Raw genomic sequence first — 17,408 nt, forward strand, 5'->3', positions numbered from 1 at the left:
AACATATTTTTCAATCCATTGAAACCTCCTCCAGTTCTCCAGTCAACTAATGTCTTCATTCTGAGGCTGCTGGTGCAATTCCTCCAATCAAATCGTCAACACATCAACTGTAGTCAGAGACTTTCATCATCACTATGGACACTGTTGCTTTTCCCACCGCTTCATCCTTCAACTTTGGCTTCACTTTCAATATGATGCCACAGTTTTCACCGTCGCCTCCCCTGCAGTCCACTGGCGCACCCCAGTGGAGGCTTTGAAAAGCGCAGGGCCAGAGGAATCAGTGGCACTGTTCAAACCAAGATTCACTGACTTTACCTTCCTGTTGTTGAGTTGAAACTCCGCCCACCCTCCCAGTTTCAGGGAGCCTGATTCTAACAGAACAACTGAATCAGGGGTCAGACGTTTGGAACCGCGTCAAAGATCAAATTCATAGGTCAAAGACGCATATTTCAGGAACGGAAGGTCATATAAAGATGATTCCACCTCTGGCCTGTTCGGAATGGAGGAATTATGTCAGAGGATCCAGGTTGGAACTCAAACTACGTCCCGGGGGCCATATGCGGCCCATTATACTTTCCAACCAGGCCCACCAAACTTGAAGGAATTTTATTAAACCTTCAGGCGCCATGGTCGCCTTGCGACGAGCGTCATTGTTGAATTAAACAGGCCATAGAGGCAAATATGGTGCTGAAAGTAGTTACCACTTTTCACCAGGAGATGGCAGATACCTGTGGCTTCAATCTGAGCAGCATTTGTGGGGGTGTTTATATTCAGATTTCGGAGTATAAATAGAGAGAAAGCCTCAGTCGAGGAGACGAGGAAGTGGTTGTAGTGGGAGCGGAGAGAAAGACAGCAAATTTTACCAAGAATACATCGCCGAGAGGTTTGTTCGTTGACAAAGTACTTTGTCAAGTAATGTCTGACTCAGATAACAAAGAGGAATATTCGCACTCTGACGATGATGTTCAGTCGTCCCGTGAGAGCGAGTCTGCCGGTGCGTCTTTACGCAGCGGCAGCGAGTCGATGCGCCACGACAGTCACTAAGCAGCACATGCTTCGCCTCAGCGTGGCCGGGGTGTAGTGGGAGTAATCGACCAATGAGGATGAGGGGACGTGGTGGGGGAAGCAGGAGTGCTCAAAACACCGCTAATGGTGACGGAGGGTGCACTGAGTTAGTGATCAACGTGGTAGAAGCTGTGGGAGGAAACGCCCAGCCAGTGCTGGTGGAGGCAGCAGGGATGTTCGCGGTCACCCTGTAAATTCCAGTGATGATGGCTGAGTCTGTTTGAGATATGTGGAAAATTATCGAAAGTGGACAAAACATTTTGATGAGGTTGTGGGGTATTGTGGAGACAGGGATCTGACATACAGACCCCAGACATCTGACAAAATACAAAAACAAACAAACAAAAAGTTCGCGTTTACTGAAGATTTTTCAAAGTTACAGTCTGGGTTTATCTCTTACCAATTTCAAGTCACAGCCATTTGAAATCTGGATATTAAAATTGAATATTTTCTTGAAAAAATGATGGCGCTTAAAGGGTTAATAGTCATTAGGTAATGAAATAGAAAATAATGAAAACAATTATTTTGTTGTGTTCATTATTTAATTGCCATTAAAGCAAGATGTTTTCTACATATCCCCTGCTATGTTTTTCCTCCAATGAGAAAGCGGCCCCTCTGTCATATTGTAGAAGCCATTATGGCCCACCAGTCAAACGGTTTGCCCACTCCTGGATTGGAGGGTCACTTAGTGTTGGGGTTGGGCTTGGTTCAAAGTAGCAAGAGAACAAAAGAGGCTTTGCTTGCGAATTGAACCAACAACCAGGAGTGGAACACTGGTCTCCAGCACCACAGTCAGCAGGCTAACCCACTGAGCTAACCTGCTAAGCAGGTTCCTGAGGGCTGTGGAGGGATGTCACTACATCAATAGAAAGCAGTGACTTGACATTGGTGCGTTTCAACACCGGACTCTGCAGGAGAAACAAACAGCCACAGTCACTTTGTACAAGTGCAACACAACAAGCGGAGCTGAAGCCTTTTAGATACAATTAAGAGGAAAGGAAATTCTCCTCACTCTTTTAAAATTGAATTCAAAAAGAAAGAAGGGGGAGCTAGCTGGCTAGTTAGCAGAGTTGTATCTCTGGTACAGGCTGGGATTTGATCCTGTGACCTCCGTGTTAGGAGTCAGCGTTGCTCCCCACAAGACCGTCTTCAGCGCTGAGACAGTGTAGTATCTGAATCTATCTATATGACATCATGTGATCTTATGTATATGGCCTGATGTGAACTCAGCAGTGAACCCGCTGCTGCACTCCTTCCCTAAGGACGTCAGGGTCGATATATGGTCTTGTTGTTGCCAACGTCCACCAAATTGAAACCAGATGGCCATTGGGGGTGCAACTATGTAATGTATACATTCTCCTCCACTCCCAGCATCTTCCTCTCTGGTTGCTGGGGGGTATAAGAGGTGATGTGAACAAAGGATCATCGGAGTTGCTGACATCTGGCCCAGAGACATCCCCAGGCTTTCTAGGTGCCTGACTGACTTCTGACTTCTTTGCAAATAAACCAGTTTTTATATACAACTAAGTCTGTGTCAGTGAAGACTCCTTCAACATCTACATCACACGAAGCCACCAGAAGAATTCACCACAAAAGCAAAGAACTATAGAGGCCTCAGTGCTTCACCTGACACACACTGACACACACTGACACACACACACTGACACACACTGACAAGCAGTGACACAGACACACAACAAAGGACAACAAGTTGCCAAAACCAAAGACTCTTCAACTCATTTCCTCATCAGTGATGAATAATAGAAGATCATCAGCATCAAATCAATCACATACAGGTCACTGTATAATATAATGAGTTTATAGTCATGTGTTTACCAGAAGTAGTGGGCTGTATAATAGGCTGTATGAACAGGGTGACCTATTGACCTCCACAGTCCTCAGGCTAACAAGGTGGTTAGCTCAGTAGGCTAAACCTCTGACTGTGGTTGTAGGAGATGTGGGTTCAAATCCCACATGGTACCCGATGACCAGGTTTTATCTGTGTATATTTATAAAAATAATAATAAACTTTTATTTGTACAGCGCTAAATCACAACCAAAGGCGTCTCAAAGCGCTTCATACAATCAGAGAGAACCAACCGGGCCACCGGAGCAAGCAAGATGCTACAGTGGCTGGGAAAAACTCCCCTGTGGGAAGAAACCTAGGGCAGAACCAGACTCCAGAGGGCCATCATCTGCCTATGAGTAGTTGGGGTGAAGTAGAAAGATAGAGGAGAGACAGAGAAAGAGAGAAAGGAGCAGAGTGAGCCAGGGTGGCAGACAGGACAGAGTGAAAAACAGATACACCAACCAGGCAAAATGGATATAAACACAAAGAATAGGAAATAATTCAAGGCTGCTGTCCATGTGGAGTGTAAGTGTTCATGCTTTGGAAGGCAAGAGCCTAGCTCGATGGACAATCTGCCGATAGGACAAGTCCAGGTCTTAAGCGTGGCGGTGGGATGAAGCGATGACACCAAGACCCCCAGGACAGCACAATCCAGCTCCTGGCGCAGTGGTCATCACCTGCCGGGGACACAGAGACTGCGGCAGTATCATGCATATCGAGCATTCTGTACAAAGCATAATGAGAGCTTGGACAGAGTGGATAGAGTAAAAGATTGATTGGGTGAGGAGAGTGATAGAGGCTCCGCCTGCACAGAGCAACGATCCCTGTAACGGGAGCGAAAGATCTCCCTCCACGGCGTAAGTCTACAGCAGCTTAACTGACAGTGGATGGAGTCTAACTATAAGCTTTAAGAAAAAGGAAAGTCTTAAGTCTACTCCTAAATAAACTAACTGTGTCTGCCCCCCTCACCGAGGCTGGAAGATGGTTCCAAAATAAAGGTGCCAGGAAACTGAAACACCTACCTCCTGATCTAACTCTAGAAATTTTGAGGATAACTAAAAGACCTGAATCCTCAGAGCGAAGGGCTCTTGGAGGATGATAAAGTTCAATGAGTTCCCTAATATAAGAAGGAGCCTGAGAATGAAGAGCTTTGTAAGTTAAAACTAGAATCTTAATCTTAGAATCTGACCACTTGATCAGAAAGTGGTCAGACAAAACGTCGTTTCGGGGAAAGATTGTCAGCTGCTCTACACCAAGTCCAAAAGTGAGCACAAGATCCAAAGTATGACTATGCTTATGAGTGGGTACATTCACAACTTGAAGGAAGCCTAAGGAGTCGAGGATAGATTTGAAATGAGAACTCAGACTGTCACTCTCAATGTCAACATGAATATTAAAATCTCCAATCATTATGATCTTGTCTTTAGTCAATGCTAAAGTAGACAAAAACTCTGAAAATTCATCTAAGAAAGAAGAATATGGACCGGGGGGACGGTAGACAACAATGAATTCAACGGAATCTGCCTGCCTATCAGGTGACAACGAAATAGACATCGCTAAACTCTCAAATGAATTATAAATAGATTGAGCCTTGAGATTGACTAACAAATTGGAATTATAAATAGCTGCAACGCCACCTCCTCGACCACTATCACGAGCCTTATGAGTATTAATATGACTAGGAGGAGTGGCTTCATTAAGACTAAAATATTCATCTTGACGTAGCCATGTCTCTGTGAGGCCGAAAATATCAACACTATGTTCACTAATCAAATCATTAACTAAAACTGCCTTGGAATGTAGAGACCTAATGTTAAGAAGGCCACATTTCACCATTTTGTTTGTGGGAGACCCTGGAGCCACCTCCGACCGGGCCCCCTTATTTCTACAATCTATTCGAACTAGGTTACTATGATCTATTGGAGATTTGCACAGTATAAGAGGTTTGGAGGTGCGAGGGACCGACACAACTTCTATTGGAAAAGACTGGCAGGGCTTCGGGGACTTACTTACTTACTAACGGCAGGGGACGGCAGTGAGAGAAGCCCAGAGTAGCGTATAGGACTACAACTCTGTTGCCTGGTCTCCACCCTGGAGCGTCAGTGAGTGGAAGCTAAAATTTTAACTATATTGCTAGATAAGAGAGCTGCACCTTCCCGGGTGGGATGAATGCCATCCCTCCTAACAAGACCAGGCTTGCCCCAGAAAGGCTTCCAGTTATCTACAAAGCCCACCGAGTTATTGGGACACCACCCTGACAGCCAACGGTGAAAAGATGACATGCGGCTAAACATCTCATCGTTCCTAACATTTGGCAAGGGGCCAGAGAAAACTACTTTGTCCGACATGGTCTGAGCAAATGCGCACACCGAAGCTACGTTTAACTTAGTGACCTCGGACGATTTCAGGCGTGCATCATTGAAACCACAGTGAATTACAATCTGCCTAAATCTCCGTTTATTCTTAGCCATTAACTTTAAATGCCCTTCAATATCGCCCGCCCTGGCCCCGGGGATGCACTTCACTGTGGCCGATGGCTGTCCTAGGTTAACATGCCTCACTATAGACGAACCGATCACCAGAGTGTCAATCTCAGTCGGCGTGCTGCTGAGTGGAGCAAACTTATTCGAGACATGGACGGAGGGGGCCTGGTGCTGAGAATGGTGGTGGTGCCCGGCAGGCTTGTTAAGGCTACGCTTCCTCCTGACAGTCACCCAACCGACCTTTCCCGGCTGCTCGGGAGCCGCGAAGGGAGGGGAACTAGTGGGACCTAGAGACTCCGACGCTACGCTAGCGAATGAACGCTCCACTCCAGCTAAGCTAACCCTACTAGCTACAGGACTACTATGCTCGAAGGAGCGAAGTCGTTCCTCAAGCTGGCTAAGTCTCGCCTCAAGCGCTAACATAGTACTACATTTAACACGCATCAATCAATCAATCAATCAAATTTTATTTATATAGCACCTTTCATACAAAGGCTTGCAACTCAAGGTGCTTAACAGAAATTAAAATCAAATATTAGTGAAGATAAAAGAAAAATAGAGCAAATACCATCCACCCGTGTCCTCCCAAGTCACATACAGGTCTCTCTGGCAGGCTGTTCCAAAGTTTCGGACCGTAGTGGCTGAACGCAGCCTCTCCATGGGTTCTGGTCCGAACACTTGGAACAATTAATAGGCCGGTTCCAGAGGACCTCAAGATCCGCGAGGGCTGATAAGATAAAAGCATATCTGATAAATAAGATGGTCCAAGACCGTTAAGACACTTGAAAACTAATAAAAGCACTTTAAAGTCGATCCTGAATCGCACAGGGAGCCAATGCAGTGATTTTAAAACTGGAGTAATGTGATCCCGCCCCCTGGTCCTAGTAAGCACACGAGCGGCTGAGTTCTGAAGTACCTGTAAGTTACAGATAGTTTTTTTTTCGGTAGACCAGAGAGCAGGGCATTGCAGTAGTCTATCCGACAAGAAATAAAAGCATGCATCAGCACCTCTGTGTCTGCCTGGGAGAGAAACGGGCGGACTCTAGCTATGTTCTTAAGATGATAAAAACCCGTCCTTGTGACGTTTTTAATATGCGCAATAAAACTAAGCTCAGAGTCAAAAATGACGCCCAGGTTCTTTACAGATTGTGTTGGTTTAAAATTATGAAGTTTTGGTAAAAGTTTCTCTCTCTTGCCTTCAGGACCAATAACTAAAACCTCTGTTTTGTCCTGGTTGAGCTGTAGGAAGTTCGCTGCCATCCATGACTTAATATCTAAAATACATTTTAAAAGGGTATCAATAGGCCCTGTGTCATCAGGAGACACAGCAATGTAAAGCTGTGTATCATCAGCATAAGAGTGGAAGGTGACGCTGTGTCTCCTGATGACATCCCCAAGGGGAAGCATGTAAAGATTAAAAAGTACTGGACCTAAAATTGACCCTTGGGGAACCCCACACTTAATTTTATGTTTTCCGGAGGAACACGCATCCAAACTTACGAAGAAATAGCAATCTGTGAGATAAGAACAAAACCAGTTAAGAACAGCACCAGAGAGGCCCACCAGGTTTCTGAGTCTGTTTAATAAAATGTGGTGATCTACTGTATCGAAGGCAGCGCTTAGATCCAGTAGCACCAGGACTGTGAGTTTATTTGAGTCCGCATTACACCTCATATCATTTAAAATCTTTACAAGGGCTGTCTCGGTGCTGTGGTTCATCCTAAATCCAGACTGATATTTCTCTAAGATGTTGTTTGTACTTAAAAAATAATTTAATTGGTTAAAAACAAATTTTTCTAAAATTACTTAAAAATGGCAAGTTGGATACAGGTCTGTAATTGTCAAGAATAGTTTGGTCTAAATTGCTCTTCTTCAGAAGGGGCCTCACCACTGCCGTTTTAAAGGCAGCAGGGAAGACACCCGTCTGAAGAGAGCAATTTACGATGTATAAAATCTGTTCCTCAAAGAATCCATAAAATGTCTTTAAAAGTGATGTGGGAATTGGATCTAAAAGGCAGGTTGTTGGGTTTACCTGGGAGAAAACTCGACCAAGTGTCCTTGCATCAACCAGGGCAAAACTCTCCAGTGTTTCCTTGGATAGAAATGACAGTCCAGATGTATTAAAAGATACATTTTGATGCGCTAAAAGACTGGACCTGATGCCATCGATTTTACCTCTGAAGTGGCCTGCAAAGTTCTCGCAGAGAGCGTCAGACGGCATCTCTGGGTTTTTTTTAAGATTATTATTAGTTAAAAGGTTGAAGGTGGAGAAAAGATACTTTGAATTATTTTTGTTTTCTATGATAAGTTTTGAAAAATGGGAGATTCTTGCCTGTTTGATTGTATTATTGTGACATTTTAGTTGTTCACGAAGAACTTCATAATGAACAGTGAGTTTGCTTTTTCTCCACCTTCTCTCTGCACTCCTGCATTGTCTTTTTGATTTTAAAATCTCTGGTTTATGTTTCCACGGGGATAAAAGCTGCTTTGGTTTAACAGTTTTTGTAAAAAGTGGAGCCACAGAGTCTAATGTGGATTTAAGTTTTCTATTAAAATTTTCAACAATAAAATCACAGGGTGCAGGTAAAATTTCAGCAGGAGTGCATTTTAAAACCTCAATAAAATTTGCAGCCACCTCAGAGGTAAGGCAGCGTTTCCTCACTGTTCTCACCGGGGCTTCCTGTTGGTTAAAACAATGCAATGTTAAAATACACACAATAATGGTCGGACACGGCCAGATCAACAACAGAGGACACACCAGTGGACAAGCCATAGGTTATGACTAGGTCCAGGGTGTGTCCCCTGTTGTGAGTAGGCCGTGTGACGTGCTAGTTAAAATTCATGCAGTTTAAAAGGTGTAAAAACTCTCTTGACAGTGGGTCAGAGTTGTTGTCGATGTGCAAGTTAAAATCGCCAGTTATTAAAATTCTATCATAAGTTGTCAGTGTGATTGATAAAAGGTCGGAGAGCTCACTGATAAAAGTAGTTGAGTAATGCGGGGGTCTGTATACATTAATGCAAATAATTGGTAGACTGCTAAAAACAAAAGCATGGTACTCAAATGATGAGTAACTGTTAAAAGAAACTTCCTTTGACATTAAATTGTTTTTAAAAATTGATGCAGTTCCACCTCCTCTCTTACATCCCCTGATAGAAAATAAAAAGCTAAAATTTGGTGGGCAAGCCTCGGTGAGGACAGCTGGAGCCTCTGTGCCAAGCCATATGTCTCTGTTAAAAGCATACCATCTAACTTATGATCTAAAATCAATTCATTTATGATAAAAGATTTGTTTAAAAGGGAGCGCACGTTCAGCACGGCCAGGTTAATGGTCGTGCCAGAGGTGCGCGCGTGACCACGGGGAGATAAAATGCGTGGATATAAAAGATTGCTTCTGTTAAAACCAAATTGTCTGTATGTCTCGGGGGAAAGTCTGCCTGTAGCGTGGGTTGTGCGGTTGTGGGTTATGTGTTTGTTGTGTTTATATGGTCGATGATTCATTATTACAGGTATGGGAGCAGGTGTTGGTGGAACAGCAGTAGCAAGCTCAGTCCTATCAGCACTAGGGAAGCGTGCCCTGTGGGAGGCGCTGCAGGAGGCGCTGCAGGAGGCAATGTCCACAGGGTGGTCCGTAGAGGAAGTGGTCGGCACTGAGCAGGGGGTGTGACGCGAAGACAGTCACGCAGGTGTGAGAGACGCTGATTGTATGGTGTAGTGGATGTTTGAGGTTAACGTGCGGCTACCTAATTTGTTTGGGTGAAGTCCATCATGACGGTAAAACGACGGGCGATTCCAGAATAAATTAAAATTGTCAATGAAGTTAAAACCAATGGTGGTGCAGGCGGCGCGGAGCCAGGAATGAAGTTGCAGGAGTCGACTGAACCGCTCTGCTCCGAGGCCAAGTGTCGGGAGAGGACCGCTGATGAAGATTGACATCCCGCAATTCTTCAGGGCCACAAACAGATCGTTAAAGTGACACTTTAGCAGCTCGGATTCCCGACGACGCACATCATTGGCTCCAACGTGCAGGACCAAACGTTTAATGGAGTGTGGGAACAACTGCAACAAGTCCGGGAGTTTGTTTTTAATGTCATTGACGGTGGCTCCTGGAAAACAATGAGTGGTGGCATTGAAGAAACGGACGTTTCTAATTATGGAGCTACCAATGATGGCGGTGGTTGGGGCAAACAGTGGCTGAGGACGAGGGGCCGAGCGCTGGTGCCACAGTGTCACATCATCGGCGGAGGCTGGGGTCCCGCACGACTCTACAAGACCCAGAGCGCCACCAGAACGTCGTCGCGCCCTGAGAGCAGCCTCCTTCACCAACCTGCGCCGAGAGGTGGAGGTTGCGGACCTGACTGGAGGTTCCAGCGCAGACGACCCAACAGCCCGGGCCGCTGGCAGTGGACCAGTCAGAGAGGAGGCGAGATGGTCATTTTGGAGGGGAGGGAAGTCCTCAACACTCAAGATGTCATATTTGTTGTCCATCTGAAGCTCACAAGGCGGAGCAGGTAACGGACTGGGTCGCGTCCGCCGCCCTCCCAGCACTGTGGACCAGGGCTGTTGGTTGGGAGTGGAGCTGTTAGCTCGGAGCCTCGGATTGGGGCTAAAAGTGAAAGCTGCCCTCGCACTGCCGCTCAGCCATTTAGGCTTAGCCCCCTGCACCAGCCACGTATCCTCCCGGATGGAATTAAGTGGTGGAATTGAAGACGCTAGCCCAGGTGTCGTTGCGGCAGGCGGTTCGTCGGCGCGGAGCTGGGGAGCTAGGGCCGATCCCTCAGCCGGAGCTGAGCCAGTGAGCCCGGGATCTGTGTCCATGGAACCGGGACCGAGCATCGGGATGGTTGAATCCAGATCCGCGAGTCCGACTGAATCGGGACCAGTAGGACCCAGGCTAACAACAGAATCCAGCCTCATCTCTTCATCCCTGATCCAGTAGAGGTTGGAGATACGCTGCTCCAGCTCCGCGATCTTCTGCGATTTGTGGATGCAGCTGTCACACTCGTGTGGGGAGGTAAGTGGAGCCATGCGGGGGGCAGGCGGGACAATCTGGAAACCAGAAAAGAAACTCCGGCAGCAACAGTGTAGTGCAAAACGGCGGAGCTCGTAGCTCTTTTACTGGTGTTTACGGCTGTGGGCCGCAGTGGAAAACTTACACGCGCCAAAGAGGAGTCCGCTGCGTTTTGTTGTCTTAGATCAGAGTGGGTTTAGGTCCGGCAAACAGCAAAACTTACCAGCGCGGGCCCATCTCTGGGCTCGTTGAGGTGAAAACGTATCCTGGATAAAACTTTGCCAAGTATCTGCAGATACTCCGGTGTCCAGGAGTGGAACAGAATGTGAGCAACTGTTGGTGCTCTGTTATATTAGTCTCTGGTAAAAACTCTGGATGGTATTTGTGCTCAGTAATTGAGGACGAGCTAAAGCTAAGCATCTGGCAGTGTGAGCAAGAAAAGACGGGAGGAGAGAGAGGAGGGACAGAGGAGAGGTGAGAGGGAGAAGCCATGGCTTCGACTGTGCTTATGCAAACAGATAGAGATAGGTGTATTGAGAAGATACTAAATAATTTGGAGAACAATCACCTTTTAAGAGAAAACAGTCCAGTGGTTCGCTCAGTCAGAGCTCAAGCTCAGGAGCGGCGTGGCTGGCTGGCCGGCTGTGCTGTCGCCTCCTGTGTGACGCGCGGTCACACAGGAGGTTATATGTGTTATATGTGTTTTTTTCTGGTTTTCAGACATGTTGAGATTTTGCTTAGAGTAGCGCCATCTTGTGCTAAGCTACCACAGGACTTTTTAATAACTTTTATTAAAGTATTTAAAATTCTTTGTTCAATTGTGATGACAAATTGCTCCTCTTGAATTCAAAACACCAGTGTGCCTGTGCCGGGTCTTGAACCAGCAACCTTGACATTCAAAACTCTTCCTATGATGCAGTGAGCTACCTGGCCGCTCTTCAAGCCTTCTGATGGTTCACTGGTCCTTTGGAAGTCTTGGTTTGCATCCTTCCACTCGGTCTCAACCATGACAGGACACTCATTGACCTCAGTTTCAGCCTCATTCAAGGACTTTGAGGAAAAAAATGTCCCAGAAAAAAAAGACAAACTGCAAATTTCCCCAATGTGGGATTAATAAATGCTTCTTCTTTGGATTTTGCTTGGAAATCCCAGCAAATTCAAGTTTTGGGTTTTTTTGGACATTAGGGGGAAAAAAAAAAAATCAACATTCTATGTTGTGTATATTTTCTATGTGTGTATTGTATCAGTGAGTGGAAAGAGTCTCTGTGGTCTGGTGAAAGATGACAGGAAGTGACGGAGCAGGAAGTTGACATTGTCTGTTGCAATCCATTTATTTCCTCATCTATATTTTCAGATGCACTGTGTGTTAATGAACCTTCTTCACGTGACTGATCCAGTCTCACATGCCACTGGCCACAGAGACACAACACACTGTGTTCAGAGTCTGTTGGGTTTTTTCCAGTTGTTTCAGACATGATGAGATTTCGCTTTCTACCACTCCGTCTCATGCTGAACTGTGATTGGACGGTCGACGTTTAGTGGATTTATTCGGTTCTTTTGACCGAGGAGGCCTGCTGGAGACTGAAGGGAGTAAAAATAACACAAGGAATACATTTGTCAAAAACTTTATTCAGAAAATTCTTCAACCAACCAGGAACAACCAATGAGCTCAGGAGCAACATTAAAAGTGGTGGCACACAACCAGAACCTTTGATCCAAAGTGAAAAGGAGGCTTCATGCTGAGAACCATCTGCTCCGGCCTCCATCTCCAAGTCCTGCTTCTTCCACTGAGGATTCAGCTCCACCAGTGGCTTCTGGGACGTCTCTCCCAGTAACCACAGCAGCTTGTAGGGAGAAGCAGTCCGCCAGCCACCAGGCTCCACTGGGGTCAAAGATCGTGACACGCCCACACACTGTGTGTGTCTGCAGCTTGCTGTTTAGCTCCACTGGTTGTAGTTCTGTCAGCCACCACTAGATGGAGCTCTCCTCTTCACTCTCCTCCTCATCCTCCCTCACCTCCAGCTGTCGAGAGAAGAAGACACAGCAGGAGTCAGGACTCACAGTCCTTGAACGCATCATCACAGAGATGTTGACTGTTGATGGAGATGATGGAGTGACTGGTGAGAAGAAGCAGACTCTCAGTCACATGTCAAGTGTGGAACATATGAAGGTCATGTGACCATGGAGTGTTGGACTGATGAAGATGAACTGATCAATAATTGAGTGGTGAACTGAGAGAAGAAGCAGTTTGGCAGCAGATGTTGGATGAATGAGGAGCAGCTGGACGTCACCATCCTCCTCTCACACTGTCACTGGGAACACTGGACCTCTGCTGTGGGATCAACTGGCTTTGGTGCTGGAACCATCATCCACTGCTTCCAAACCAGTACTGACCTCACACTCTCCAGTTGATAGTCTCTGCTGTGGACAAGATCCATCAGTGGCTTCACTGATGATTCCTTCAGCTGATTCCAACCCAGGTCCAGCTCTCTGAGGTGGGAGGGGTTGGACTTCAGAGCTGAGAGCAGCCAATCACAGCTGAGCTCTGGCAAACTGCAGCTCCTCAACCTGAATAGAGAATAAATGATGGAGAGTTTATAATGATGGAGAGTTTTTCCAGGGTGTCATCACTCTGAAAATCAAGTGAAATGTCGACTTCAGAATCTGACACTACAGAAAATGTCATCTTGAAATTAAATCCTCGGTCCAAAACTAATGTGTGTTGAAATGATGTTTGGTCACATGACCACTGATGACCCTTTCTTTTCTTTTTAATTTAGACACTGAATAAAGTTTTCATATTTCTGGAAGTCATTTTGATATGAATCAACCTTCAGTTCAATGTTTATTCAACATGTGTGATGAACTGTGTTTGGTGCTGAAACCATCATCCACTGGTTCCAAACCAGTACTGACCTCAGAGTCTCCAGTTTACAGTCTGGACTCTGCAGAAAACCACTCAGCACCTTCACTGATGAATCCTGCAGCTGGTTCCCACCCAGGTCCAGGAGTCTGAGGTGGGAGGGGTTGGACTTCAGAGCTGAGAGCAGCCAATCACAGCTGAGCTCTGACAAACTGCAGCAACTCAACCTGAATAGAGAATAAATGATGGAGAGTTTTTCCAGGGTGTCATCACTCTGAAAATCAAAGTGAAATGTCGACTTCAGAATCTGACACTACAGAAACAGAGAGGGAGGGAGAGAGGGTGAGTGAATGAGCGCTGCAATCTGAAATCTGACCACTGGATGGCAGGATTTTACACACTGTGCCTTTAGACCAGTGGTTCTCAAACCTTTCTCTGTCACCCCCCACCTTGGAGGAAGGAAAGTTTTCATGCCCCCCCCAGACAAAATCGTGGCAAACTATTATATATTATATTTTTTTTTTCAAATTGACTGAAACAACATAAAAGATGAACATTCCTCTCACCAGCTTTACGCATTTCTGCTGTGCAAATAATGTTTGACCTTTGACACTTTTTGTGACATCAAAACCAACATTCTTTTTTTATCATTAACATTCATTTCACATTCAGTTCACTTTTCTCTTCATTTATGAAATCATTTATGTTGTTCAAATAAACAACTTTAGCAAATCACTCTTTGTGGCCTCAAATCCTGAACATTACTTTTTAAACAAGAATACTTTCACTGTTCTGCTGTGCAAAGATCTTTTCTGGCAAAGCACTTTTGTAACATCCAATAAAGAAAATGAACTTTTTATCATCAACATTCCCTCTGTTTTCTATCAAGTTATTCTGTTGTGCAAATAACCATTCATTCACTTCACTAATACAATAACAATGGAGTTGAATATGTAGATAAAATAAGAAATGCAGGTATTTGGCAAGAGTAGTGAGAGTGTGTGAGAGTTACTGTATTAGGGCGTTCTAGGTAACATCTCGGTACGGTACGGGTCGGTATTCAGGCATTTCCACGAGCCCCAGCACGGTCCCAGGGGTTACGATTTTGGTACCTGCCTCCTTGGGGTTCGACGCGAGCAGAGCTGACACCGTATGGGTGACGTAGCAACGTGCAGGGCACTGATTGGGTAAAAGTTTTGACGAAAGCCAAAGGCAGTCTCTCATGAAAGACCAAAACCGCCATTTTTTAAATGCCCCGCGTGTGGATTTTTACAGTTTCACGTCTTAAAAACTGAAAAGATTATGAAACTGTACCACGGGCGAACGTAGAAATGCAGACGTTTCTGTTCTCTGTGGCCGAAGAAAAAGCTCATAGAGAGCTGGATGGACGGAGCGACACGCAATGAAAAGCCTTCCTGGTTTCGCAGCCGGTGGCCGTCGCTGTACAGCGAAACAGTGTCCGGAGAAACAAAAAAATAAAAATGCCGAGCGACTACCGACGCACCAAGGACTACAACAGTCGGAGTGGAACGAACAGAGAAAATGTTGGAGGTTTGTTCAGCCTAATTCGGATGCGATGGAACACCGTCGCGGTGTCCAACGGGAGTGAGACGGGCTCGACTCGGCCCCCTGCCGTTGGACGTTGAATCGTGTCGATAAACCGCTAGCCACCACCGCTAACTCCGTGCTCTGCTTGTGTTGTGTTCGCTGGCAGCGAAACTTAAGAGGCGGCGAGTTTCGTAAGTTTCACTCCCAATAGCGATTTTAAAACGCTGCTCGCTTGTTAACGCCCGGTCGAATAGAGTTGTTGCTGTTTTGTGCTTTGTGTGGACTTAAGTTGTGCGGATATTCTTGTCTAATAATAAACGACTGTGAGACTCAGGTGATCGTTTCAGCGTCTACGTTTTCTCTTCTAGGAAAGTGTTTTGATACAAGTCAACAGTATGAAACAAAATCATTCTAAGACCTACGAAAATGTCTCGCACAAAACAAAACAAAACCACGGTTAATACAAAAAGTGAATCCTATGGTTTCCGGGACACGGGAGGCACAAAAAAACCTTTGGTTCGCCTTGCAACCGTGACTCCGCCCACGCTCAGGTACTAGTCAGGCTTATGGAAATACATTTCAACCGAGCTGTCCTGTACCGTGAAAGGCTGGCACTAGCCGCACAGGGCTAGTGGGTAAACAACCTTAGCTGTGAAAGTGGGACACCATGTGATGCCATGAGTTTAATTTTTACAGACAAAGCAAGGCCATTTTGGTTTACTGCTGAATGCTTCTTGTCTTTCTTGGGGGAAACTCTTTGTTTGTGTGTTTGTGTTGAAGGCCTTAGCTCTCTTTGGGATTCTATCATCTTTAGTTTTAAAATTTATCATCAGTGGAGAAGCGACAGGGTTACAGGCTTTCCTTGCTTCTCTACTCAAGAACTCTGTGAAACGTGCAAAATCTGGATAGCTGCCTGATGTGTCGAGTTCATCTACGACAACTCTACTCCACTTTCTCATAATCCATTCTGGCAGTTTTTTGAGCAATTTGTGGTTTTCCTCACAATCATTAAGGATAGCCAGTCCTTGAACGTGTGGAATTGCTTAAGTGCAGCTTCGGAGGAAATCAGAAAACTCTCGTAGTGCTAGTGGGTCATTTGTGCTGATCTTTGGCCATTTCATGAGCTTATAACGGAAAGCCTTTTATATGATGAACGGATTTCCATACCTGTCCTATAGAACTTTCCACGCTCCGTTGTATGCGTTCTCTGAATCTCGATAAAAGACAGCTTTGCGCACCTCTCCGGCAAGATAATTTTTGAGATAAAACATCTTCTCACTCACTGGTAGGGGCTTTTTGTCAATAAGAGTAATGAATGACATCTTCCAATCTGTGAATCTTAAAGGGTCGCCACTGAATGTGGTGGGTTCAGGGACTGGCAAGCGATTCATACTCAATGAACTAGCAATTGCTTGTGCTAGATTGGCAGACTCTTGGTTCAGTGTTCTTGCAGAAGCTGCTTGGCTAGGTTGGAATGATGCGATATCTGGATTTAAAGGAGCTTCTTTTTTCTGTCTTCTGTAGCAAGCAGAACCAATTTGAGTGTCAATTCCTTCATTATGGTCCTCAAAACTTTCATAGGCTCTGACAGGGGCTGCTGCTATAGCAACCTCCTTTTCTGCTTGTAACTGCTGCAGCTTTGCTCTCTCTTGTTCCAACTGTTGTTGCATTTCCACCTCTCTTTGTTTCATTTCTGACAACAGTTTTGCTTCTTTAAGTTTCCATTCACTTTCTAAATTGTGGACATGTGCTTGCTCTGCTTGAATTTCTTCGATGGCCTTGGATTGCTCCATTTTAACAGCGAGCTCTGCCTTTGCATTAACTATGCTGCTGTGAGTACTGCTTGAGCCAGAGTGATTGCTTAATTGCTCTGATGGGCTTGTGGTTTCAGTTTCGGTGTGACCAAAGACAGACCCATATTCCCTTTTGTTTAAAATTTCTCTAACTCTTTCCTTTTCAAGTTGATTATTATATTCTTTATCAATGGTTTCTATGCGGTTGCTGACAAGTTCACAGATTTCCTTTGTTAGTGTACCACAGGCGTCCATTTTGTTCACAATCTCAGGTGTAGTGTCGCTGTTACGTAGAATTGGTTCATATTGCTGTTTTACGGTTTCATGCCTTGTTTCATTATCTTTCTGTAAGTCATTTAGGTCTTCTAAGAAGCACAGGGTTTTTAGTTTTGTCCTTGCCTCCCTTGCTGTAACTTTCCAAGAGTTATAAGCCTTGTGAAATGTTTTTTCACGTTTTTTGGCATTTTCATGATGCATTTCTTGACCTTTCTCTGTTCGTTTTCTCTGACGTGAGCTGGACTCGAGTGGGGGTGTCCACAGGATTGTCTATTTTTTCCGTTGGGAGTGAAATTTTTCTTGCCTTGCAACTGTTTTAGTTCAACTGTCTACTATGCCTAAATCTTTACTTATAAGGTGTAGCTATCTTCACCACAGAGTAACAATATGTCATGCATTCACAGACCATGAAGATATATAGACCCTTTCATAAACATGAATTATTATTCCATTGACACGTTTGACAAACACCATGAAATATCGTCAATATCAGTTCACTTTTTCAATTTATTTGACCTCAGA

The 17,408-nt window shown here is 45.1% G+C and overlaps 2 protein-coding genes across 6 annotated transcripts in view; both read right to left on the reverse strand.

Annotated features, from left to right (window-relative positions):
- Positions 1-667: 667 nt before the first annotated feature.
- Positions 668-17,408, reverse strand: part of LOC142894831 (uncharacterized) — a 450,316-nt gene continuing 433,575 nt past the window's right edge. Inside the window, exons 18-20 of one of the 5 annotated variants that reach the window (XM_076035633.1) lie at positions 13,323-13,496; positions 12,801-12,974; positions 12,016-12,428 (exon numbers count right to left, since the gene is read on the reverse strand). In XM_076035633.1, the coding sequence (XP_075891748.1) occupies positions 12,419-12,428; positions 12,801-12,974; positions 13,323-13,496 (358 nt within the window). In that variant the 3' untranslated portion in view covers positions 12,016-12,418. Of the gene's footprint in view, positions 1,282-12,015; positions 12,429-12,790; positions 12,975-13,322; positions 13,497-17,408 lie in introns of those variants that run through there. The other 4 variants (XM_076035632.1, XM_076035639.1, XM_076035641.1 and 1 more) reach the window with 4 other exon arrangements.
- Positions 4,932-5,730, reverse strand: LOC142894855 (uncharacterized; the record flags this gene model as incomplete). The annotated part of the gene is made up of 1 exon (XM_076035667.1): positions 4,932-5,730. A coding segment is annotated over one exon (717 nt), but the record flags the coding sequence as incomplete, so codon positions are not given.

Source organism: Nelusetta ayraudi, unplaced genomic scaffold, assembly GCF_046127955.1.
Source record: "Nelusetta ayraudi isolate G7.1 ecotype Tasmania unplaced genomic scaffold, CSIRO-AGI_Nayr_v1 ptg000045l, whole genome shotgun sequence".
In the NCBI taxonomy this organism is placed as follows: Eukaryota; Metazoa; Chordata; class Actinopteri; order Tetraodontiformes; family Monacanthidae; genus Nelusetta; species Nelusetta ayraudi.